Consider the following 25,186-nt stretch of genomic DNA (forward strand, 5'->3'; position numbering starts at 1 on the left):
GGGGGAAGGGAAGGGGGGGGGGGGGGGGGGAGGGAAGGGAAGCGGGGGGGGGGGGGGGGAGGGCCGCCGGCGACCGCGCGAAGAAAAGGAGCGAAGCGGCCCCGCGCGGGCGGGAGCCCGGTCCCGCGTCCCGCCGCCGCGCGCCGCCCTGGCCCGCCCGCTGATTGGCCGGCCGCGGGGCCGGGTCTCCGCGGCGGGCCGCCCCTGATTGGCCGGATTGTAAAAGCGATGGCTGAGGGCGCCTGGCGGGAGCCGTAGAGCCCCGCGCCTACCCCCCCCACCCCCCCCCCCCCCCCGCACCGCCCGGCCGCCGCCGAGGTGAGGGCGCGGAGCCTCCCGCCGCAGGGGCCGGGGCGCCCGCCCGCCCTCTCTCCCCTCCCCGGGAGCGCAGCCCCGAGCTGCCGCGCTCCCCTCGCGTCCCGCCGGGGGCTGGGGCGCTAGCCCTCCCACCTACCCCGGGGCGGGAGCGGTTCCCTCTTTTTTTCAGGGCCGGGCTAAAAGAAGCGCCTGTTTCACTTTGCAGATGGAGGTGAGCGTCCTGGCGCTGCGGGACCTGGCGAGCGGCCGGCCGGGGCGGCGGGGCCGCGCCGAAGCGGCCCAGAAGGTGAGCGGGTGGGCGCGGAGGGGCGGGCCGGGCTGTCCCCCCCTCACTCCGGCTCTCCCGGTGCCGAGCATCGCGAAGCTCCGGCGGCGGGGGGAGGGTGGGAAGGGGAGGGGGGGGGGTAGGAAGTTTGGGGGGACCACAGAGGGTTTGGCGCAGAGGGAACGCAGAGCCTCGGCCCGGGGCGGGGATTTGGGGGTGGATCGGGCCGAGCGGCCAGGCGCGCGTCCCCGGGCCGTGTCCCTCTGACTCCCGAGGGCAGCGTGCGAGGTGCTGCCCCGTGGGGCACCCCACCGGGGCTGTCCTGCCGCGGCGGTGGGGCCGGCAGCACCAGACCTGTCGGCGCCCGGACCGCAGGGGTGTCCTGCGCTTCTGTTAAGATAAAAAGACGAAGCAGTAAAACGACCGTGGGGAACACCGCTGTTGTCAGTAAATGAAGCGATTGCACTCTGGCACCAGTCTTAGGGAGATGGTTTTTGGCTTTCACTTCATAAGCAAAACACACCAGGTAACCTCAAGCATACCAGCGGCTACTGCTGGGTAAGGTGGAGGAGAATTTTTGTACAGACTCACCGTTCAAAAGCTATCTAACACTAGGCCTGACGTGACATGGCAATAGTATAGTCCTGGTATTTAGCAGCAGTTTGACCATGCTGTTCCACATGTCTGCTATGCTTGCCTTATGGCCTGGAAAAGTATGCCGGTATCCTTGCAGTGGTGTTCCCAGGTCAAGCAGCTCAGCAGTGCCACTCAGCAAGAAACAAGCTCGTCGTTCCCCCCTGCCCCACCAGCAGGGAGATAGGCTATAGAGCCTCAGGCATACCTTGCTCAGTAGTGTCTCCTGAACTAGACCTGATTCATGACCTGCTGTCCATGCCCAATGTGAGCCCTCCACAGATCACATAGTTCTTGCTAGACTCAGCTCCCACTATCTCAGAGATTTGTTTCAATTCCTTCTTGCATACTAAGTTCATTAAGCCAGCCTTTCCTGTTCTCTTGTATTTGTAAGCCATCTCTGCTCGGATCAAGGTGAATCTTATGCTTCCACCAACTGCCCTTGCAGTTTTGTGAAATACGGCTAGGAGTTCATCAAGCATTGCAGCTATTGAAAAAAAGAAAAGAGGGAGTGAAAGCATTGCCTACCTTAGTAGGAAATAAAGATCTGAAAGGTTGATAGTAGATATGTGCTTTTCATGTAGTGCCACTACTTTTTTTGTTATTATATTTGTACAAACATGAAAATTTGCGGTAGTGGAACACTGGGTTGCTTCAGTTGTCCTCGCTGCAGTTCAGTTAACACCAGCCATCGTGAGCAAGAACTCGAGGGGAAGGTAGACTTTCTCCATTACAGATTAAGTGTTGATTCACTGCCAAATGTGAAACTGCAAGAATATATTGAGGGCCAACACTATGTGAACATATATTCCAAGAAGTACCATGGCCTCTAAATTGACCCCTATTTATCACAGTGTAGTAAGCTATAACTGGCCAACTTAATTGTAAAAGGAGATATACTTATTACATCCTTTTGGGTAATTCATAGGTCAGTGTATGCACAAGCGTTCTTCATCGGTGCCCAGAGCACAATGCTTTTGATGCGCCAAATTCCTTTCCGATTTGAATGCTACAAAATGTTCCTAGTAGAAGTTCTAGTAACAACTGAAGCTGGCTTTTTTCTTCCTTTCTAGATAGACTGTACCTGATAAGATGATATCTGGAATCACCTATTTAAATTTATCAGCTATCAATAGCTGAATTGCTCCAAATAAAAGGCAAAACTTGGGAAAGTTCTTACAGCAAGCCAGTAGTAACTTAACATTTTCTTTCAGGCTATATTCCATTTCAGAATTGGACTTACTGCAGCACAAAATAAAATACATAATAACAATATCCAGCCTCAAAGTTGTCATGTTAGATTTTTAAAACTCGTTTTGAAAAAAGATAAAGTGGCAATCTTAGTCAGAGCAAGAAGACTTGCTCAGTTTGAGACCAACAGCAAAAAAATCCACAGCTAGACTGAAGAGCAAAGAACTTCAAGCCTGATTTATAGTTTAAAAGCGGTTTGCTGTGGTTCCAAAGGCTTCACTGACAAACTCAGCAAGTTATAAAGTCTCCTAGCTTTCTGATGATAATCTGTCTGCTTCACTTTCTCTCTCTCACTTCACTCAAGGTGCATAGAATCATTTCAAGGGACTAAATCTAGAAACTACTGAGCAATATTAGCTAGAGTTCCAAAAAACACTGTGTCCTGTTTATAGGGTATCAAGCAGAATTAAGTGATAACTGGACTGTCCAAGAACAGAACATTGATCTCCCTGGGCAAAAAGCAACAGTACAACTTCCTGCATGGGCATTTCTGGAAGTCCTGCTCAGTGCCAGGTTTAGGATACCTGGACCTCGAGTTTTGATATCCTGCAAAAAAGGCCAATAAGGCATCCCGTCTACTTCATTCCTTTAGTCTTCCTGAGCTATTTGCACTAACAAACTAGAGTGAAATAGTGTCTTGTTACTCAAAAAGGTGTCTCAGCTTAGGGATACCGTTGATGCTTTCTTGAGTCAGTCCACTGAAATTAGTCGATCTGTAGTGATAATCCTTACAGTAAGAGGAAGGGGTAAAATTGGACCCAAAGATGAAATATGAAAAAAGTTTGATTGAAGCTAGGGACCGGAGGGAATTGAGCTTAAGTAGAGGAATAATTCATCAGCTGATCTTTTATCAGACTTTTCCTTCTAACAGCTCTTAGCTGTAGTCAAGGAATAGTTATGGAGATTTTCTTCAATGTTTTGAGCAGCAGGTAGTGCAGATGCAAAGCTTGCTTCACTTGCAAATGAAGTTACATCCACTTTAGTTTGGCATAACAGTCTGAGCTGCATCCCCAGCATGGCTTTTCACTGGGGACCTTTCAAGCAGAACAACATGTTTTCTTGCTAAGTGTAATGTGACCAATGCATTACTTCGGCTTCGATCCAATTTGGTGATTTATGTTTGTGGGTGATGCTGTCTTGTAATAACAGTCAGAGTTTAAAAGCCTGATAGGCCACAAGTTTGACTGGTTGACCCCAGGTTCTGTAATTCAGGGCAGCATCTCAAATATGCCGCCTCCAGGACAATAGCATGTAGAATATTTTACCGCTTCCAACAAAGGCAGAAGAACTGTGATAAATATAGGTACGAGTGCCAAGGCATGAGTCACTACAATTACCTTCGTAAGAGCAATGAAACTGATTGTTGGACTGTTTTCTTTCCTGTTGTGTCTAAAGAACTTTGTTTTTAATAGGAAAACATATTTGATCGATCCAGGATGGCCCCAAAGACTCCCATTAAGAATGAACCAGTTGACTTGTCAAAGCAAAAAGGCTGCACGCCGGAAAGAAATCCAATTACACCTGTTAAGCCCGTTGACAGACCTCAGCCTGATCCCTGGACCCCCACTGCTAACCTGAAGATGCTTGTTAGTGCTGCTAGCCCTGACATGAGGGACAGGGAAAAGAAGAAAGAGCTCTTCAGACCCATAGAAAACAGTGAGCAGAGTGACACACCTGATTCATTACAGGTGAGACTCAGAACATGATTACCTTGTGTTCAGTTAGGACTCAGACCTTCCTTACATTGTGCCTCAGTTCTCTTCCGACTGGTCTTTTGCTCCCTATGGGAAACTGCAGAATTGTAAAAGATTCTCCAAGGACAGTTTGCCTGCGCAGCACTGGCTGAGCAGTAGGACTTTCAAAGACTAAAAGTAGCTGTCTTACTAGTAACTGACCTGAGACCCCTCTCTTGAGCCTGGATATTACTTAAAAGGACAGGGGAAGAAGTAGAGCTTAAATGTGCCATTTTCTCCAACTTAAGTACTTCTGATGCTATCTTCTGAACCGCTTCAGAAAGAAAGTTGCCAGGTCATTTTAAAAAGACAGGCAACATTTTCAAAAGCAATTCGACAATGGTGAGGGTATATTTTTCAACACACTTCTGAAATCTTATATCTTGCCGACAACAGCCCCACAGAGTAGTCAGTTAAAACCTTTCTCCCGCCTTTCACCCAGCCCCCAAACTAGTAGTCAGACAGCATGGTCAAGTGCTTGGGAGATTTTTTACTTGTGGAGGCTCAGGCAGTTCAGGGGCTGATCCCTGTCTCAGTTTAGGAAGTCCGTCCATGCAGTGGATGACATCAGGTCATAATAAACATCATTATAGTTTTCTTCATTCAGACTTTTTTTTTTGTTCTAACAACCGATTTCCTTCTCCTGGATTATTTATTGTAGAATATCCTTCCTTGATGATTTCAGTGGGAGGAAGAGAGTTCTGGGGTACCCCTACTGAGAAGCATCATTTGATAGGTGCAGATCACTCTACAAGTAGAGATTTCACTGCATTTACTGTGACAGCAGTCTGGAAAATTGTCCAGTTTAGATAGATAGTCATAAAGAAACAAACAGCTCTCTAAAGATAATTCCTAACATAGCTTCCAGTAAGTAAAAAATAGTCAAAGGTTAGTTCACTACCACTCCAAGCCTGCAAAGATCTTATAGCATTTTTGGGGTGGCTACTATAAAGGGTTCGAATATTTTCTATTTATTAAAACTTACTCTTAATAATTTTCTCCACACAAAAAGTTAACTTTCAAAAGATGTAAAAGTTTTACTGTAAGAATGCTGCTATTTCCATACCATATAAAACTCAAAGAATTCAATCAGAGCAACAGCCTGCCACAAGGTCACTTAGTCACAGCCAGCAAAGGGCAGTTAAGATCTCATAAGCAAGGGAACTTGGGTTTCAACAGCTGCCATCACTCGCAGCTTTTCTTTGCCAGAGGGAAAGATTATGATTTTTTTTCATTTTTTTGACACAGAAGCAAAACCCCAAAGTTACCAGTGCAGAAAAATCCACCATTATTCTCATTTTGTAATAAATAAACATAACTCTTCATACATTCCTGCCGTCACAGTTTTGTTGTTTCTTTGGGTTTTTGTCCCTGCAGGGACAGAAAGACCATATTCAAACCATCTTACAGTGTTCACTTAAGCTAACAGCTTGTCTGGGTTTAAGGCGCAGAGACTGGGTGGTACGTTTCATAGTCTCCTAGCATCATGTGTCCCCCTCCCCAACCCCTGGCTTCTTAAAGTTATAGAGGCACTGTAAAGAGCAGTGAAATCTCTTGAAAGAAGAACTCTTTGATGACTTGTACATCTTTTGGTTTAATGGATCCGGAGGTGTTTGAGGGAATATTCCTTATCCTTTCAAAAAGAAATATTCCTTCTAAGTAGAATCTCATCATCTGCTAGTCTTGGCTGTTTGGTCTTACTGTTTTATTTCCTTATGCATAACCATTATTTTATGTTCTCGCAGATAAGAGTTTTTCTCTAGATATCTTGTGTGATGAATTAAAAAGAGCCTGCAAGCAAAAGTACGTAATCCGCGCTTGCGAGGAGTCCGTGTTTCTTTCCTTATTACAAAGTCTGAGCTTAAATATATCTAACATCTGAAATATGCCTCCCTTGGCTATGGCTTGCTTCTAAATCTCTACACTAAAGGGTTAACATTTATTTTTTAACAGTATGATATGGTAGACGACAGCACGGTTGATGAATTTGAAAAACAGAGGCCCAGCAGAAAACAGAAAAGCTTAGGACTCTTGTGCCAAAAGTTTCTAGCTCGCTATCCAAGTTATCCATTGTCAACAGAAAAAACTACTATTTCTTTGGATGAAGTGGCTTCAATTCTCGGTATGTATGCCTGCAAAAACGGGGTAACTGATCACCTGGGGTAACCCGACAGGAGGGCCTTCAAAAGATCATCCTTCTTACAGTGTACATTCAGGGTCTGCCTTTTCTTGGGTCTAGATGCTCTTCTAATCATACTAATCAAGAGTTGTAAATGCCTAATATTCCTAAGTGTCTTTATTGCTTGATAATGCTAACCATTTTGAAATCTGCTTTCTGACAGTACTTTTTACTAGACAGATCTACCCTCTAGCTGTTCACAAACTCTGTTGCTTTCTTAAATTTTAAATTTGATGAAGACTGCAGGAGTTATAAGTTACAACCCCTCTGAAAGAGGACTTACAAACAGCAAGTTTTGTCAAAATGAAACATTTGGGGAAACAACTGCAAACTAGGTGATGCAGGAAATCAGTTGGGTTTACTGCCTGATTTCAGTAACATGCCTGACATTGTATCTTCCAAGATCTCATGATTCACCAAGGTTATCTTAGCTTTAAATATTTTCTTATGAGGTGAGGTTACCAGAAGACCTGCAAGCGTAGAATGAGAAAACATGCTGTATTGAGGTGGCAAGAAGGTATTGAGTAGCCTTTTTGCTGGGTCTGCTGTTAGGTTTGGTCATAGCTAAAAGATTAATGAAATATCTGAGAGAAGCAATAAGATCTGGGAGAGAGGGCTTAGCCAGGTCACACCACTAACAAAAAGATCCAGGTCTTTGGAGAGGTCTCTTAGACGAGAAGGGCTTTACAAAATTGGACTTTAAGTAATCATTGTATCTACATTTAGAACTCAGGTATTTAACAGAAGAGAGGTAGCAAAAATGAAATGTGTCTGTTGTGGGAAGAAAGGGAACAGAAGAGTGATGTCCTCTGTGACTCTGGTCCTTGAAAGTCCTTGAAATACTTACTTATTTGCCTTGGTAATGGGAAGTGGAAATAGCAGATAATTCAGATGAAGTAAACAGTTAAATAAATTACTTTTTAAACTATATTGTTCTTTTAGATTTTGCAGTTACTCCTTTCTGTGTTTGCATGAGATGCCTGTGCGCCAGCCTTCTACAGCTGAACATGAGTAGTACTTTATTCTGAGTTGGGAGTGGTGTTACCTTGCTTTCCTAAATGTTAGAAACTTTGGTTTAAAACTTACTGTTGGGGATTCTGCCTCCCAGAAGGGAGTGCACTTGTTCTTCTCCCTTTGGTTTTCACTTCCTTCCTTGCCTGTATCTACTTGCCTCAGGGACCACAAAATTATTCACTGCTGATGCTGCTCTCTGTGTAACAAATGATGTTTGTAATACAACTTTTGCTACAAATGTATATTGCTTTGTTCACTGAAGACCTAGGGAAAGGCCACAAAGGGGACTACCCCGCTGGTGCCTGACAGACACCAGGATATGTGTAGCACTCTTGTTTTTCCAGAGTATGTTTCACTCCACACACTTGGAAATACTCATGAGTTGTTTATCCTAATATCCATTTGAGGCTGGTAAGTATTATCCATATTCTCCACATGGGTAAACAAATGCCTTCCACAGGAAAGTCTTGCAAAACCTTTGCCCTTGGCTAGCACTTGTTCTGCTCAGCTGGTGTTAACCGTTATGGGATTTCTGGTGCAGATGGTGCCACCAGCACAGTACACTGGGCTACAAATAACAGCCATGCTTCAAGCAGCGCTGGATGCAAGTACTGGGGCCAGTGAGCAGAGCCACAGGCCTGTTCATATTCATCCCCCAACCTTGCTCACATCAGTCAGGCTGGACCCAAGTTGGACATATTTCATAGGTTTCCCATTGGTGCAGACCCAGCCAGCACCACGGTCTCGCTTCTGCTGCGTTTGAAAACAGTGAGTCTCATTCTCCACTGCTTTGTACCTTGTGACGCCTTTGACGTTTCTTTGCTTGGTATGAGCTTGGAAATGCAAGTGGAGGACCACTGGTCCCTGTAGGAGTGGGTTTTTGTATCTGCCCTGTGTCAGGGCCAGGCTCAGCCCCTTTCCTGCCCTCTGTTACACACAGGCTTGTGTACAGGTATGAGTCTGAGCTCTGAAGCTCTCTGACAAGAAGGGCCAGAGTGCTCTGAAAACCTCAGGGAAATCTGGACAGGTCTGAGTGAGCGCGGCTGGGCAGACTGCAATCAGTTCTTCTAAACACAGCGTAGGTGCTCTAAGGTGAAGCCATGGCCGGGCCCACAGTTAAGAAAATAAACAACGAGCATCATACCATGGGGCTGGCCGTGCATAAATCAGTTCTTAATTGTGCAAATATGGATGGATCTAATGTAATCTGTCCAGGTGAACAATGAAAAATGTGAACACTCGGTGTTAGAAAACGGCCTGTCCTCTGTTCTGGTTCTGCTGAAGAACATATTAAAACTAGATGAGCATCTATGTCTTTTTTATTTCCCCACCCCCACCCCCTGCTTAAAACAGGAGTTGAGCGAAGACGAATTTATGATATAGTGAACGTCCTGGAGTCACTGCACTTGGTTAGCCGTGTGGCCAAGAACCAGTATTGTTGGCATGGCCGGCACAACCTCAGTCAAACTCTGAAAACGCTTCAGGAAGCAGGAGAGTTGCAGTATGGAGAGCTAATGACCTTCTTCCAGCACAAGGAGCAGGACTTGGAGTACAAATTTGGAGAACGGAAAAAGGAAACTATTCCAGATTCTCAAGACAGACCATTACTGGACTTTTCAGAACCAGATTGTACCTCTGGTAAGATAACTAATGTGTGTGATGTGATACACGGACACAGGTTTCTTTTTCCAGTTTACTATGTGACTTTTTCCCTTTCTTTACTTTTAAATTAAATAATAAAAAAACCACTCTTTGCAAAAAGGTGCTGAATTCACCACAGCGGTGACAGAAATCTTCCTTCTATCCTGTTCCTAGCATAGGTCTCAGGATGAATTTTTCACTCTGTCCTACAGACCGTCGGGAACTTCTGCCAGACACTCCAGTTCTTCTGTCCCCACCTGTACCTGACAGTAAATGCTTTATCCTGACAGAAAGTGCCATCTTCCATTTGTCCACTGTTTGCACGCTGCCCATATAATACATAGTGTTTTAAGTTACAAAGCCCATTGGAGTCACAAAATTATAGTGGCTCAGAACTGTGTAACGTAACGTAGAATCAGCTTTGGAATCCGACTTTCTAAAAGCTATTTCTGCAAGCTTTAATTTTTATTGCCTTTTGAAGAGATACTTCTGTCTGCATTACTCAGTTATTTGCCGCCTTTCAAAAGATTTCTGCTTCCTGACAAGTAAATACTTTACCCCTTTTGTGTGTGAGAAACCTACTTGCTAGTTTTCTGGCTGTGATGGATGATGTATGCTAAGAGGCTTGGATATTATTTGTAACACAGCATCTGCAAACAGCAGAAAGGACAAGTCGTTGCGGATTATGAGCCAAAAGTTTGTCATGCTGTTCCTTGTCTCCAAGACCAAGATAGTCACTCTGGACATCGCAGCAAAGATACTGATAGAAGAGACCCAGGATACAGTGGACCACAGCAAATTTAAAAGTAAGTTGGCTGTTGAGAGACAAGTCAATCCGATACTGAGTAAAGGAAACAGGGGCATGTTTGGACAGACACTAGCAGGTAATGGCAAGCCCAGGTCAGGAATCTTTTGCTGAAACAGGGCTTGGGTTTTTCTTAATTGCAAAGCCCAGTTTGTGAAAACAGAGATTGCGGTGGGGAAGAGTCAATTATCTCCAATTTTTAAATACAGAATGAAGGGAAATCTGACTGTTTCTTTTTTTTTTTTTTTCATACTTTGACCACGTTTCCTGTACCGTTCTGAATGATGTTTCAGAACTTATTGAAATAAAACTTGTTTAATTTAATGGAGTTCATTTTCTTCTCTGCAGAAATATGTTACTTCTCCTTTTTACCCCAGAAATCTTCGACAGCTGGATGGCAGTTTGCTTTTCAGTTAGTAGGGATTAGTACTTTGAACCCTTGGACAACATGGGAAAACTCAGCATTAGTAAATAATTCTTCTAAAATACAGACTTTAATTCTTTAAAGTACTTTTAAAATAAAGTACTTACACTTTAGTCTTAAAATTCTGCCCCAAATACTGGGAGGGATGGCTGGACAACCTGTGGTCATCATATTCAGCTCAAACATGTTATTTATTGGAGTCACAGAGATTTTTCTAAGTGTTAGCTTTTTAAGATGATAAATGTTTGTTTGCGATTAGCTGTGCACTTATGTGCCTCTTGCCCCCAAGTGCTTGTCTTAACCGCACATGGAGCTAGCTGTCTTTTCTGGGCAAGCCAATGATATAATCACTTCCTAACCCCTTTCCATCAAAATGAGGTAGGTGAGCTTAAACCTGAGCAGCTAAGATGGATGAACAGATAAAATATGAAAAAGCAGTTACAAGCAGGTGGGAGCTGGCGTGGCAGGCTTCATAGGAGGTAGCTTAAGTCCATCCCAATTTGATTTTATCCACCTCGTCTATGAAAGCTGTGGTGATATTCTGGAATGAAATTGCCATGTGAATATGTACTGTATGTGTTGTAAATGTGACTGTCTTGACTATTTCTGCTCTGTCTTGTTAGCAAAGGTACGAAGACTGTATGATATCGCCAATGTTCTCACCAGCCTAGGCTTGATCAAGAAAGTTCATGTCACAGAAGAACGAGGACGCAAACCAGCTTTCAAGTGGATTGGGCCTGTGGAATTCCCTGGAAAGACTGGTAACTCGTGTAGCTCACATCTCTTTTCTTTTTGTTTTGACAATCCCTTCCCAAGTGGTAAAAGGTTGTTTTCCATGTGTAAAGAATGGCTTGACATTCATTGTCCACCCTGTGATTATTAACTGCTGGCCAGCTCAGCTTTTGCCCTTGTTAGACTTTATGCTCAAAGACTAGAGTTGTGGGGAGGACGTTGAAGGGTACTGTGTCTTGCTGGTATTTTTACACCGACTTACATAGCTGTACGAATAACCGTATGAATTGTAGAGCAATGGCAGATAGTGCCTACATCTCCAGATCTGGGTCCACAGCTTTCCTGGATTGCTACATCTCAGTGATTCTGTCATAATTAGACAATGAATTATTTTCTTTGTAAGGGGACTTACCAAGGTAGAGCGAGGCTGTTTCTTGCACACGTCCCCTTGTACAAAAGGTTTGTCTGCAAAGAAGGAGGTGGTGGGCTAGAGGATCTCTATAAGCTGCGAATTCTTGGCTAGAAGCCAGAGCAAAGGGAAGCCCTTTTGTAATGCATTGGGTCGGGCCAGTGCCAGACCAAGTAAAAGTGAAGGGTAGTGTTAATGCTATCTTAGTACCCTTTCTCCTCCTTGCTACACACACTGTAGCATAGCTGCTGCTGCAGCTGCCATGGAATGGTGTCCTGGGTTTGAGTGAGTGGTGGGGTTTTTTGGTGGCAGGGGAGGGGGCTACAGGTGTGGCCCCCTGTGAGAAGCTTCTCGAAGCTCCCCCAGCTCCAATTCAGCTCCACCTCTGCACCAAAACTGAGCCAATCGGCTGTGCCTCTGCGATAACGTATTTAAGAAGGGACGTGGTGAGGAGAAGTCAGACTTGTGAGGAGGAGTTGCTGCAGCTGCATGAACACCAAGGTCAGTGGAAGAACGGAGGAAGAAAGGAGGGGGGAGGTGTGCCGGAGCAGAGACCCCCCTGTATCCTGTGGTGAGACGGCAGGGCAGCCCCCCCCGCCACCCATGAAGATCTACGGTGGAGCAGACCTTGATTTATGGCCTGTGTTTTGCCTGGGTCATCAAGGTGCTGTGCCCGAAGACAGCTGGGGTCTTGTGGGAAAAAGTAGCCTCTGCTGTTGTAGCTCAGCGCTGGGAGGATTGCAGCATGTGGGGGTGTCCCACGCTGGAGCAGCTCGGGAAGGGCTGCAGCCGTGGGAGAGAATCCAGTCGGAGAAAGTTGGTGACCCATGACGGAGCAGTGTGGGGAGCAATGTGGCCTGTGGGAGGGACTCATGTCAGGGTTTGTGGAGGACTGTCTCCTGTGAGAGGGGGACCGTGACAGAGCAGGGGGAGAGGTTCCAGAAGCTCCCCCCACCGAAGATGGAAGAAGCAGCAGCACTGACTGCACCCCCCATTGCCTGTCCCCACGCCGCTGGGGGGAGGAGGTAGAGATATCGGGAGCAGAGCTGAGCCTGGGAAGAAGCCCCACTGAGGGGTGAGGGGCAGGTGTTCTCAAGATGTGGCAATGCTTCTCACTGTCCTACTCTGTTAAGTGTTGTTGTTAATGTCTGTAATAAATCTATGTTCTTTTTTATTTCCCCTAACAAGTCCGCCTTTTGCCCGTGACCATAATAGGTGATTTGCCCCTCCCAGTCCTATCTCGAATCCCAAGCCTGGCTTATTTGTCCCTTCTCATCACTGGAAGAGAAGGGAGGAATGAGTGGCTGTGTGGTGCTCAGTTGCCCTCTGAGTTCAAACCACGACAAATGGAAAGGAGGGAAGCCCTTATCTTGTGTACTGGTGCTTACTGAGCTTAGGTCTGCTTCGGTGTTGTGGGGTTTGAGTTGCTATAGAGGTTACCTCTTCCCTTATGGCCAAGTTCAGTAAGAAGGGCAGAAGCCTAAGTGATGACCTGTGTTCCCTGAAGGACTGTTGTACAAAATTATGTTCCTACAGATGAGCCAAGAGGGCATAGCCTGACAACTGATCCCCTGCCAGGGACACAGACAGGAGCCTGTGCCGCGTACCAGATCTGTGCTACTGGAAGGCAAAGGCTTACACGTCACACTTCATTTAGCAGCGCACAGCCTCATGAAGGGACCAGAAGGAAGGTCAGTTCTGAGCCCAACAGCCCACGTCAAGAGAGGCAAGGTAACTACTAATGAAGCATGTTCTTTTTTTATCCTGCTGGATCTGCCCAAATGTGGCACTTGATTGGGTCAATTAGCCCAATTAAATACTTGATTCACCCTTGGGAGGTGCATATATTTCTCCTGTCCGTGCGATGAGTCTTCTGGTTTGGACTTTTCAGTCAAGCGCCCAAAGTTAGATGAGATGTATCTGGGCCACACTGCCTTGAATCTGCAGTTTGTTTTCTTGTAAATGTTTCTTTCTCCACTAACTGCAACTATGCTACAGTTTCTTCTGTAAAAATTTAAAATTAAATTTAAATTTATTTATAAATTTAGTTAAAATTTAGTATAAAGAAAGATTCTTCAGCCACAAAAGCTTGCTTTATTTTATTGTTCCTAATATAGTGGAATTTACTGTAACAATATAATGGATAGCTGTTAAAAAAAAAAATAAAGCAATTATAGAGCTTTTCACAGCTCATTCTCAGAGGAAATGATGATGTCAAGCACCTCTCCAGTGGGACTGAAAGTTCTGAGTGTCTTGCAGGTTCTGGCTCTAGGTGATTAGTGGATGTTATAAAAATGTGCCAGGATAGAAAAATTATACTAATTATTTTACATGGCCAGTATCAAAATATGCTTGGTAAACCTACCTGTTATTAATTGAATGTTCCTTTGTTCTTTCAGCTTGTTTTGTGAATTCAGATGAGTATTGCTCCAAAATGATAAATCTAGCAGCTGTCTGCAGGCAGAAAATAGAGGAAAATACTAGGTAGGTTGGTCTTAACTCCTGTCCAGTTTCAGCTTCATGCCTGTCATGTTTAGTTCAAGGCTAGATTCCGTTGATGAGGCTGAGATAGAAAACTGCCGGAGTCTCGTTATTACTATTTTAATGCTGCTAGGTCTCAGTGTGGCTTGCTTTCCTTTTTTCACGGCCAATTTATACCCACATGTACTTGTACCACTGTTGGCCTTTAGCTTCAGTAGTTCTTCATCTCATGTATGTTTCTATAGGTCATCCCTGCCTCCTTTGACCTGTTGTCTAGGTAGGCTGACTAAATCCTGGTTCCACTGAATTCTCTCTGTCATATCAGTGTGTCTTCCCTACTCCTATCCTAATTTGAATTCATTTGTGAATGATTGACTCCAGTCAAGTGCAACTGAGAGCATTATTGTTCTGTCGAAAAACCTGGTTAGTCTGCTCCTGTGTAATTAGAAAGAATAAAAAACTGACCCTCCTTGTAAACTGTGTAAAAGTAGTGGTTTGGGGGGGTGGTGTGGTGTAATTTTTCCACGTTTCTGTCCAACATGTACCCGTTTGCTTTTATGGATAAAATAGGGTTTAATTTTGGACTAAATGTTTTTCTTCCTTTCATTTTTTTTTTTTTAGGAACAAAGCTTGTGCCACGGAAACAGTGTTAAATTCGGCAAGGAACCCAAACATAATCTCACCTTGCTCCCTTCTTCCAGTTCCTGGGGACTCTGATTTTTGTGTTAATACTTTGCCCCAGGCAGCTTTCCCTGTGGTTCAGGCAGATGTGCCAAGCCTCTCGTTGACAAATGGCATCAGCAGCCCAGCTCCACATCCTTCCACACCAGCAACCTCCAAAACAGAAAATGGAAGGCCTACCCTCCTCCCCAACCAACCCTTCCTGTGCTTCCCATCTTCATCCCTTTTTATGTTGTGCAGCAGTCATCAGGAAAATAACTTGAGGGAGACCCTGCCCGCTGCAGGAGACGTGGGAAACAGGAGTGCAGAAGCTCAGGCTGCCGTACCTCCTGCTGCCTGCCAGAAACGCAGCTCCCACAAGTGCGCCTCGCCCGCTGCACCTGCAGATGATGAAGAGCCAGCTGCTAAAAAGCAGACGATGGAAGAGAGTGATGTGCCCCTCTCACTTGTGGTACCCAAGGTAAAGGAGTGAATTTCATGAACACTTACGCTTCCTGTTAGTGAGGAAAGACTTTTGCCCACGGCAGTGTTTTCACAGAAGTGAAAATGTACTACACCACTCTTGTTACAGATACAAATGCTGCCTCCCACATGCTAATAAAATTGTAAGGGGGCTGTGTCAGGAAGTATAGGTATTAACTGGGAGATGTTTTCATACTACCAGCGGAAAGTGGACTGTGATCACTTTACCTAGTGAAATGCTGCTCAGCTGTTCTTTGGAATCAGTGTCCTGATCATAGTCTTCAACAAAACAGCATGCCAGAGGGGAAGAAATCAATGTGACTATTACTCCTCATCTTCCCTGTTAGCTTGGGCCTTCCCAGACAGCAGCAGTATTGCTTACTCCACTGAGCTATACCAAATGTGATTTGTACTTTTCTCCTGCTCTTCAGCGAGAGTCCCTCTCTCTCAAGCCCAGTGTTGCCCACAGCAGGCTGGTGAGAGAAGGCCAATAGTGAAGGTGAAGTGCAGCTACCTCAGAGTTCTCTTAGCTACCAAAAATAGGGGTCAGGCTCGAGATCATATCAGTGTAAGCCACTAGAAACAGGTGTTTTTCCTTATCAATAAAATACTGATCTTCAAGCTCAGGCATTTCTAATCTAGTGTCTCCAAGTACTGAAAGTGAACTACAGCACAAGGCACAGAGCTCAGACATCACTAATGCCTCTTCAGACCCTCAGACAAAGTTTTTAATTTGGTGACTTGCTAATCGAGTTGGTGCTGCTCCTTTGCCCAGAGGCACATTTTACTCTGTAGCTAAGGAAGGGGCATGAGAGACATCACACTGTGTTATTTCAGTTTGGACTCTTCATTTCCTCTTTTGTTTTTGCTTAGAAGCCTTCTGAGTCACCCAAGGCAGAATCTATCCCAGGAAGTGGCTGTACATCTGCTGTACATCTAGAAGATTTTCATGTTGACCTTGCAAGTCCTGCTGCTCCAGGGGCTGCAAACAAGGAGTCTCCTAAGTCTTTAGATTCTCGGCAGCAAGAAAAACGGTCCCAGAATAAAGACCCTGATGAGCCCCCTCCAGGAAAAGAGCACATCTCTAAAGAAAATGCCAATCAACGTTTCCTACCACAGTATCTTTATGTTCAGCCTTCTGCTGGTAAGGACAGCCATGAGATCTAGAAGAACCCAAACTTTGCATCTGTTCACTGAGCAAACAGGGAGACCTACAGATAGGAGAATCGGTCTATATTTGGTATAAAAAGCTGTCAGCAGTTCTCTGTAGTAGTTTAACAGCTCTGAATTCTCTTGACTCCAGATGAACTGTTGCTTCTCTGAAAATACAGGCATTTTTCTGAGGTGCTCAAACATTAATAGAGATGAATAGTGTGGGTTTTGAATGCCTGAATTATGTGCAGTCATAAAGACACCTATCCAGCATTCAAAACTCAGAGAAGCTGGAAGTCTAGGTTTGGCAGTAAGGTGGCCAGAATAGCGCAACAGCATCCCCCTGAGTGGGTGAATTTAATCATCTGTGAACTTTGTACTGTCTTGTAACATATGTCATTGGGATAACCCCACAGAAACTGAGGCACTGGGAGTGTAGCCAGGCCTGCTCGTAGAACACAGTAGGGGTGGAGAGGAAGCAGCTGAAAGTATTACAGGGGGATTTCATGTCCACCGTTGGTTTTTTTTTTTTTGTATCAGTGTTTGTGTTGAGTGGAAGACTGATTTGTGGGAACAGGATACGTGTGGCAGATTTCCATGACTACTGCTTTTGGATTTGATTCACTCGTGGCACAGGGGGTCTATGGGATTTCACTTATAGGATGGAGATGATCAGTTTGAAAATGTTGATCCTGGTGTTCTGGAAGGACAGGCAAACTGGGAACGAGAACAGCTTCTCTTTCAAAACAGTATTTCAGTTGTTCTCAGGAAACTGAGCGTATTTGGGGTATATCTTTGTGGGTGTTTTCCATTTGTTGTTTTTTGGTTTGTTTTGGTTTTTTTTTTTCTCATTAAAAGCAGTGTATGTGTTTTCATATAGCAGAGGATATGATCCCCGTTAGTGAAACAAAAGAGTTTGTTTAGCCAAGGCGTTGCTTGTAACTGAAGTTAGAAACAGGAAATGGGAAGGTGTGTGGTTGGTACTTAATATGAACAAAGTAAATGGATGCAGATGCAGTGAACAGGCAGCAGGGAGGGAGATGGAGGAAGGTAAGGAAAGGGAGCTTGTCAGAAGAGTCACGGGTTTGTGGCAGTTTTCTTCCTTCTTTTTTTTCTTATGTTTATCACAGTTTACTTCCTGGGCAGCCTATCTCTTTCTTTATTGTCATACCTCTTTCTTGTTCTAGATGAAGTTATAATAGCTTAATTAAAATTTTTCAACTGTATTAACGCTTTGTTTTTTCTCTCTTTGGTCTAGGATTAAGCAGTTTTAATCTGCTGTTCTCTGCAAACCAAGCCCCTGGTGCCCTCAGCCTGCCCGCAAGCCAGTTACCTTCTCTGAGCCTCCCTTGCGTCGTGGTGCCGCCAGCAGCCCTGGCTTCCTTCTCTCTCGTCTGTTCTCCCGCCGTCACCAGTCCTCTTTCCCCAGTTCCCGATGGCTCCTTCTCAGCTGCCGCCTCCATGAATTTCAGCATGTCCAGCCTGGCATCAACGACGCCTGTTTTCATAGGCACCACAGCAGTGGTCACCCCCAAGGTCTCACCCGTGCCGTCGGTGGATCCCCAGCAACCGGTTCACCCCGCTCTGCACCTGAGTCCTGTGCTCGCGAGATCTTGCGGTGCTGTTAAACTGGACTCCCCCCTGTGTCTGGGGCAGCCGGTGACCCTTCTGAAGCTGCAGCAGGTAAGAGTGAGAGGGGGTTGAGTGACGGTGGAGGAGCCGTGGCAGGTCACCGGGCCTGGAGGCAGCTCGGGCTGCAGGCTGGTGCGGGTGTGTCAGTGGTAAGCCGGCACGCTGCGGGCTGCTCTCTTCCTCTTAGTTTGCGCGGCCGTCTGTAGCGGTGGCAGGGCTTGGGCCAGTGTGAAAGGCATAGCCTGGCATAGCAAGTCTAGCCCTGAACAGTGAAATGGTGAGTTTTTAAAAAACTTACGGGAATTTTAAAATTATAAAAATCTTAATCTTTAAAAATCTTACAGGAAGAGAGGAAAAAAAAAAGTGAGTTGCAAGGATTTTTTCCCCAGAAATCCAAGTCAGTATTTTTTCCCCTTTTGAAACTGATGTATGTATGTTATGCAAAGGCTACAGAAACACATGAGGTGCTCAGGAGGACTGTTTGTCATAATTCAGGAGTCAACTGGCTGCAACACTTCTCAGGTAGTAGTGTCCTGGATTCCCTCCTTACCCCAGTTCTGATCTCTGTTCAGCATCAGAACTGGGGAAAAACAACAATTCTTGTGGGTTTTGTTGATCTTTATTAAAAGATATTTTTCAAAAATCTACCACAGAAGAAGACTTTGTGAGTTAGAAAACAAAGAGAAATTTAGAAGTGAAGGACTCATTTATCTGAAGTACAATGAGTGACATAAAACAGTCACGTCACACTCTCTTACCTGGGTCTTTACAACTATTAGCAGTGACATTTTGGCACTGCTTTAGCTTATGTTCTTAAATCTGTAATTTGTTTTCCTATTGTCTAATGCAGTGACAAATAGATTGAACTTTTGGAAGCTTTATGAATGTTACTTTATCTTGTTTGAGCCTTAGAAAAAGTCTGTAACAGACTGGTTGGCAGCCAGTCTGATTACAGATTCTAACATTAGAGGTTCCAGCAGAGTGATGCTGAAAACAGAAGTGGCCGGGGTTTAGGAGACTAATTTTAGATCTGTTTTGACGCGAACAAATAACGAAAGCGAGTAGAACATCAAGGAAGGAAAAGAGCCATTTAAGCTGAAGGAAAAGATTGGCATAAGAATGAATGAGTATGAACTAGTCATTAATACTTTTAAGTTGGAAATGGGATAGAGGCTTTCAGCTTCCAGCAGTGATGTACTGGCAGGCACCTCCAGAACAAAAAGGGGCAAAGCCTGTAGCTTTTCACGTGGAGCTTCTGAAAGGATGTGTGACGTGGTTCCCTATAGTAGCAGGGCACAGGGCTTAATGTCTGCAAGCTGTCTTCTGTTTGCGTGCTTGCATATAGGCTTTGAGAACACCCTACTGAATCATTTTGGTTTTGTTTCACAAATAGCCTTCATCCACTCCCCTCACTCCCAAGAGCATTCGTCCTGCACGTCATGAGGCATTTTTCAAAACCCCCGGAAGTCTTGGAGACCCTGTTGCATGGAAGAAAACGGAGGGCAACCAGACCAGAAATGCCAGCTCTGTGCAGAGGAGACTGGAAATCTCTAGTAGCAGCCCTGATTAACTCCACTCATTGGAAAGGGTGGACAGATTGTCCTAGGACCCTGTATCGATTACAAGAGAACAAGCTCTTACCCTGACAAGAGGAGCACGTTAAAATGTCATCCCTTTTGGCATGCTTCCCCGCTATCTATTCACCCACTGGTTCTGTTAACCACCTTCTTCAAAAATCACCCTTGGTACTGAAATCCTTTTGCTGAAATTGTGCCTTCTGTACCGATTCAAATTCAGATGCTGTGCTTCACACAGCCTTGTGGGCATCAAATTGTACTCACGGCCTTAATTTGGAAAACTCTCTTTATTGTTGTGAGGGGATGCAAGCAGATTTTCTTGGAGTCCCCACGGGTTCTTTATTCATGGTTTTAAGTGAGATGTCTAGCACTTATCCGGGGTAAGCATTTTTTTTTTTTGCATGTACTCTACTTACCCTGAGTAAATCTGTGGTGCAAATGATAAACTTTTGCAGTTCTGAGAGCAACTGCTTCCTTGGTTCCAATCTGTCAAATCCTGCCTCCGGAGTGCAGCCTCTTGCTATTTATTTTGTACGATGGAGTGGGATTTAGTGCAAAAAAGTTATTTTGCAGCTTCAGAATAACAGATTTTCTCATATTTTTTCTCTTACTTGAATGTCAGTTGGTGGTTGTACAATTTGCCCAGCACTTGTGGTTAGAAAAACCTAATAATAACTTAACACAATATGATTGAATGTATACATGTGAAAAATATTAAGACCAAAATAACTGTGAAGGTTAACATTTTTATAATTGTGTTAATGAACTGTATTAGTCCTTGAGTTTGTTCTTTTTCTTTTACTCTGAGCAAAATGTACAAGTTAGATGTAAAGAATACAAAACCTGTTTCCTTAAATAAGTTTGACAAAGTAATTTGAGAGTGAGAAGCCACTGAGAGGACTGTGCTAAGATTTCATCTCCCTTTTAAATATATAGTCTAGACTTTATGACCAAGGAACACTGGTAAGTTATTAACCACATGATTAGATTCAGTCTAACCTGAGTCTACTCAAGTGCCTACTTAGCCGTTTACTTAAGTCTACTTAAGGGGTATGTACTTAAGTGCCTAACTCTTCACTTACAGGAATTGCATAACTAGTTAATAGTGCAGTTGAGTGTACTTGCAAGTCAAGGGAGATAGTATCTTTTGGTGTGTATCTAAACCACAAAAAGAAGCTGAAAAGAGCAGGAGCCCTGAATTTTGGAAGTGGGAAAAAAAATTATCTATATTCCTTTAGGAGAAGATAAAGAAGAGGAGAAGTCTAACAGTTAACATGCAGAGTCCTCAAATAATGCATGGTGCTATTAGTAGTATAGGACATAATTTTAAGAGTTGATGCTCTTACACTTAGGTATGTTTTCACTGGTGTAGCAATCTTCAATTAAATTTGCTCAGTTTCCCATTTAAGGAAGTGTTGCTGTTGACATCACGTTACTCTGGACTTTTATCAAACCTAAGGCCAGCATTGTCAACTCTTCTGTCTTTGGTATTGGTTTTCCAAGGGTAGATACACTGTTGGATGTGCTACTTTGTTGGTTAAGGGAGGCTTGGACTTTGGGGGTTGGGGATTTGATGAGGTTTCTTATTTTTATAATGAAATGTATTATGAAAATGGAGTTTAAGAAGGAATTCTAGTGAAGCTGGGAGTTTGAGTAATGTGGCCTTATCTTAGAATAGACCGATAACAGCCTTATAAGGAGGGCTGGTTAGCCCTCATTGAAAGAAAATCTATAGTAGAATTATCATAGGAAATTTGGGGGATGGTAAAGAGAAATCCTCAGACTGCTAAATTCTAAGTTTGTTTGGTGGGTTTTTTTCTTTTTAAATTACACTACAGTTGTGAAAGTTTACAAATTTTGCTTCTGAATTATTACTTCTATGCCCTCTGAAAGTAATTTCACTTTGAAAAGCCACGTGTAATCGGCACGGTGCTGCCCTTGCACTTCTGCTAGCATGCGTTTGTTGCTGTTGGGGCTGGAAACAGGCTGCTAGGGTTGTGGATGACATGGTGGATGTTGATTCTCCAAACTTGTCTGTTCTCCTCCCCTCTAGTACGGTACAGCCTTTTAGTGAAATGGCAGCTGGGAGCAGAGAGAAGGATCGGAGCTAATATTGGCTCTTCTCTCCAGTTGAAGCATCATCACAAAAATTGCCTTGCTTTGTCAGTGATGTTATTCTGTGCCATAACTAACCTAAATATACTTGAAAATGCAGGGACTGAAAATGGATCTTCAGTTTCCAGTTTCTGCTTCCAGTTTTGAATTTCCATAAATACAGCAGATCTGGAAATGAGGATCGACTCCCTCACGATCAAAGCTGTTTGATGGCTCATGGTTGTGAAAGCAGATTTGGGCCTGGGAGAAGAAGGGGGTTGATATGATGTCTTGGTTTTTGTCAGTGCAAAATTCTCACTCAAATAGGAGTAGGACCACCGAAGCGGTTGGGCAGCAAAGGGATCAGTGCTGCTTACAGTACCTGAGCTGCTGAACAAGACCGGTGCAGGGGAAGAGTTGGTTTTCAAGAGGGAGTAAATTTACCTTTCCTATCTTTGCCTTCACTGAAAGCTAAGAAGTAAAATAAAATAGGAACAACTCATCAGCAAAGTAGCTTTGGAAAAGCAGAATCTGTATTTGCACTGAGGTGAAGTGCGTACCCAGGATGTTCTGCAGGGTTTGTGAAACCTTTCTGTCCCAAGACAGTTGCTGAGGAGGGTGAGCGTATAACTTATACTTGAATTTACCAGCCACGTTTACATTTCTGATTGTCTTTTGTAAATTGGTGCTATTTCTGTATTTAAAAAGCTGTATTTTTAATGTAAAGCTGCTTCCAGTTTGTATCTTTGCACTGCTAGTTTAATATAGTTATTAATTTTATTGCTGTTTTATAACTGTTCTTCAGTGATTAGACGTCCTGCTTTTCCTGCTCTCCAGCCATCTTTTTGCCTGTCTGCATATTTTTTTTCATATACTATCTTTTAGAAAAATATTAAACTTTTACAGAATAAAAATGGAATTAAAACTGAGGCTGTGATTTCAGTATGGAGAGTGCCCTCAGAAAGAGACGTCCGTCCACCGTGCATCCACCCAGGTGAGCCGTCCCTGTCGGATCTGAGCACCGAGTAAGCAGCAGAGGACGACAGCTCACCCCGGCAGCTCTCGAGTCCAGCTATTTTACACAGCACGGGCACGATTCCCGCTCCAGCTCTTGCAGGCACGAAGACCAGTGCACTGCAAACTGGCTCTTAAAGTCCTGGAGCTGGCCAGGGGAACACCCGATGGATGGCCCTGGCCCCAAACCATGCGAGGTGATCCCCAGCCCCACCACCTCTGTGGGGCCTGCAGCCACCCCGCAGCCCGGCTCTCCACGGGATGGCAGCAATGCCTGCCCGACCGCCGGCCGCAGACACCCAAGAGCAAGGCAGGCCCTGCTGCAGGGGCCGGCGTTTGCTTGTGCGTGCTTATTAACCACCAACTGCTCGTAAAAAAAAAAAAAAAAAAAAAAAAAAAAACAAAAACCCAAAACAAAACACAAGTGGAGAACGTAGCCATAGCCCCCTTTCTCTTCCCCCTTCCCTAACCACACACACAAGACACAGCTGGTCCCAAACCCGAGTTTGTTCCCATTAAAATCAATGTCAGCTTTATTGATTCCAGCAAGCTTAGCATCGTCCCCTTCCCCCCTGTAATTAAAGGGACATGAGTTAGTGCCCCACGTCACCAACAACAGCTGCAAAATGCCTGTGAGTTGCAACTGGCCAAGTTCCTCAAAACTCATTTCTAAAAGGAAAACTCAGCAGCTCACTTAATGTTGTTTGGGGGTTTTTTTGACCTGCGACTCCAGCAATAATAACTTTCCTTTTCAACTGACAGAGGAAGAATGATAAGTTTAATAAGATTAAATATGGTATGAGAAGCACTAACAAGCCCTAACCCTGCTCCAGCTCCACCGGCAGGACCATGGCCTTGTTTCCTTACAGAGGAGCAGGGCTGTAGTTTCTAGCAGTTCTTGTCCTCACTGGTGCACTTAAAACTCCCCCTTTTGAAGTAAAAAAATAGAGGGGAACATCAAATTCCCTCTGATTTAATTTTCTCTACAAAAATAAAATTAAAAGCAGTGCCATTGTGGATAAACGTTTTAATGTTCCACAGCCTGGGCTGGGCAGCCCAGAGCCAGCTGGGAGACAAAAATAGCCCCCTGATGCTGGAAGGTGTTGAATGCTGCCAGCAAACCCCGTCAGAGGCAGGAGCAGCAGTGAAGCCTCCGACGGGCGGCAGAGCGGAGTTTGCTTCCCGCCAGGCCCAGGGAAGCAGGGCTTCCCCAGCCAGCTTGGTCAACGAGGAGGGTTTCCTGAGGGGTGCCGGGGTAAGGGCAGTGCTTTCTCCTTCCAGCCCAGAGAGCTCCTGAGCAAGGCTCCGTGACCTGCGCAATAATTCAAAATTTAATGGCTCAGAATATAAAGGGGTGAAAAGAAAGGCTTCGTACGCAAATGAGGCAAATTTAAGCCACGCTGACTGTGATCCTCTGAGAAGATCCATGTGGGCAGTAAGCATTAACATCCAGATTCTTTCCAAATTCATTTATTGCACCAGAAATGCAATATGAAATTAGGATATTTTTCCAAGCTCTTTCTCCAAGGCCTCCTGGAGCGATGAAATGAGTCCTGATGGTGTCAGCCTGTGCTGGCTTAAGGTCCAAGAGCCCGAAGCCATTCCTCGCTCCCCTTGGACACCACAGCGACCTTGCTGGTGAGTGGGCAAAAGGCTACATTGCTTGTTTGCAAAATGCCGTGACCTCGGAGTCTGATATAGCGGGACCTCCTAGGGGACAAAAAGGTGTGTCTCACACGGAGTGCCTCCATTTTCCAAATAAATAAAGTTCTCGTTTTCACCCTGAACATGAGATGCCAGACTTCATGCCTCTCCCCCATCTCTGGCTGGATATTTCTCACCCTGGATGTGACAGCAGTTTAATTTCATAGATGACATACCAAATTTGGGTGGAAGGGGAGCATGAAACTTGTTTTTTTCCAACAGTTGCTTTCTTGTTTCAAAACTGACAGCTGTGAACCAGCAGTTTACAGACTTACCCACTATAGGTGGTGTGGTAGTGAAGGCACTGTAGGGAAATCAAACAAATCTACAATACATGTAAAATACTGCAACTTGGTATGTGACTCTAACAACAGCTGAAATAGGCCAATTTGGAACAGGTTTAATCTTTTGGGAAGCAAAGGGAAACAAATTAAAGCCTAGGAAATAAGATGTGGGTATAAAGATTTCACCCCACAACAATAAATTGTCCAGAAGGAACATCTCCCTTGCTTTGCTAGCCAATTATTCAATGCTAAGAGAAATGCTTTGCCTCTTCATAGTCTGCATCTCACTGATAGCCAACCAACATGTGATTTAATCACGCTACACCCCTTCAAAACCTTAATTAACTGGTAGCAATTAGTTCCATGCCTGAAATGCACTGGGAATTTAATGAACTTAAGGTAGAGGAAGACGTTAGGGAGGAGGTGGCTGGAGCTCTGTTCTAAGGCTTGCCCGGAGTCGCGACAAAACCAGCCACTGGCACCTCACCCATATTGGGGTTCCCAGCACTGACACTGGGACGTTTGGAAGATGTTGGTGAAAAATATCTACAGACCCTCTAAGCCTAAGTGGCAAATGCTCAAATGCTTGTGTTCCTGTCTTCCTTTATATTGACACAATACCAGTGGTTCCACTGGGCTCACTCTTCATTTACACTGGCTTGAAGAGGAGGAGGATCTGTCTCCTGGTTCTGGGCTTAATT

General features: G+C 44.7%; 1 protein-coding gene across 1 annotated transcript; it reads left to right on the plus strand.

Moving 5' to 3' along the window:
- Nucleotides 1–309: 309 nt before the first annotated feature.
- E2F7 (E2F transcription factor 7) lies at nt 310–22,373 on the plus strand. The gene is made up of 13 exons (XM_033000037.2): nt 310–318; nt 524–604; nt 3,880–4,155; nt 6,154–6,322; nt 8,747–9,031; nt 9,682–9,840; nt 10,887–11,024; nt 12,941–13,135; nt 13,804–13,888; nt 14,507–15,026; nt 15,902–16,172; nt 17,439–17,863; nt 19,206–22,373. Exons 2-13 carry the CDS (start codon nt 524–526, stop codon nt 19,380–19,382), a joined length of 2,781 nt encoding a protein of 926 aa, XP_032855928.2. The 5' UTR covers nt 310–318; the 3' UTR covers nt 19,383–22,373.
- The last annotated feature ends 2,813 nt before the right edge of the window (nt 22,374–25,186 follow it).

The sequence above is a fragment of the Tyto alba genome, unplaced genomic scaffold, assembly GCF_018691265.1.
Source record: "Tyto alba isolate M040663 unplaced genomic scaffold, T.alba_DEE_v4.0 Super-Scaffold_2, whole genome shotgun sequence".
In the NCBI taxonomy this organism is placed as follows: domain Eukaryota; kingdom Metazoa; phylum Chordata; class Aves; order Strigiformes; family Tytonidae; genus Tyto; species Tyto alba.

Coding starts and splice junctions, on each gene's coding strand:
- E2F7 (XM_033000037.2), top strand. CDS start 524: ATGGAGGTGAGCGTCCTGGCGCTGCGGGACCTGGCGAGCGGCCGGCCG. Junction 13,889..14,506: donor AAAATAGAGGAAAATACTAG/GTAGGTTGGTCT, acceptor TTTTTTTTTTAG/GAACAAAGCTTGTGCCACGG. Junction 17,864..19,205: donor CCCTTCTGAAGCTGCAGCAG/GTAAGAGTGAGA, acceptor TTTCACAAATAG/CCTTCATCCACTCCCCTCAC.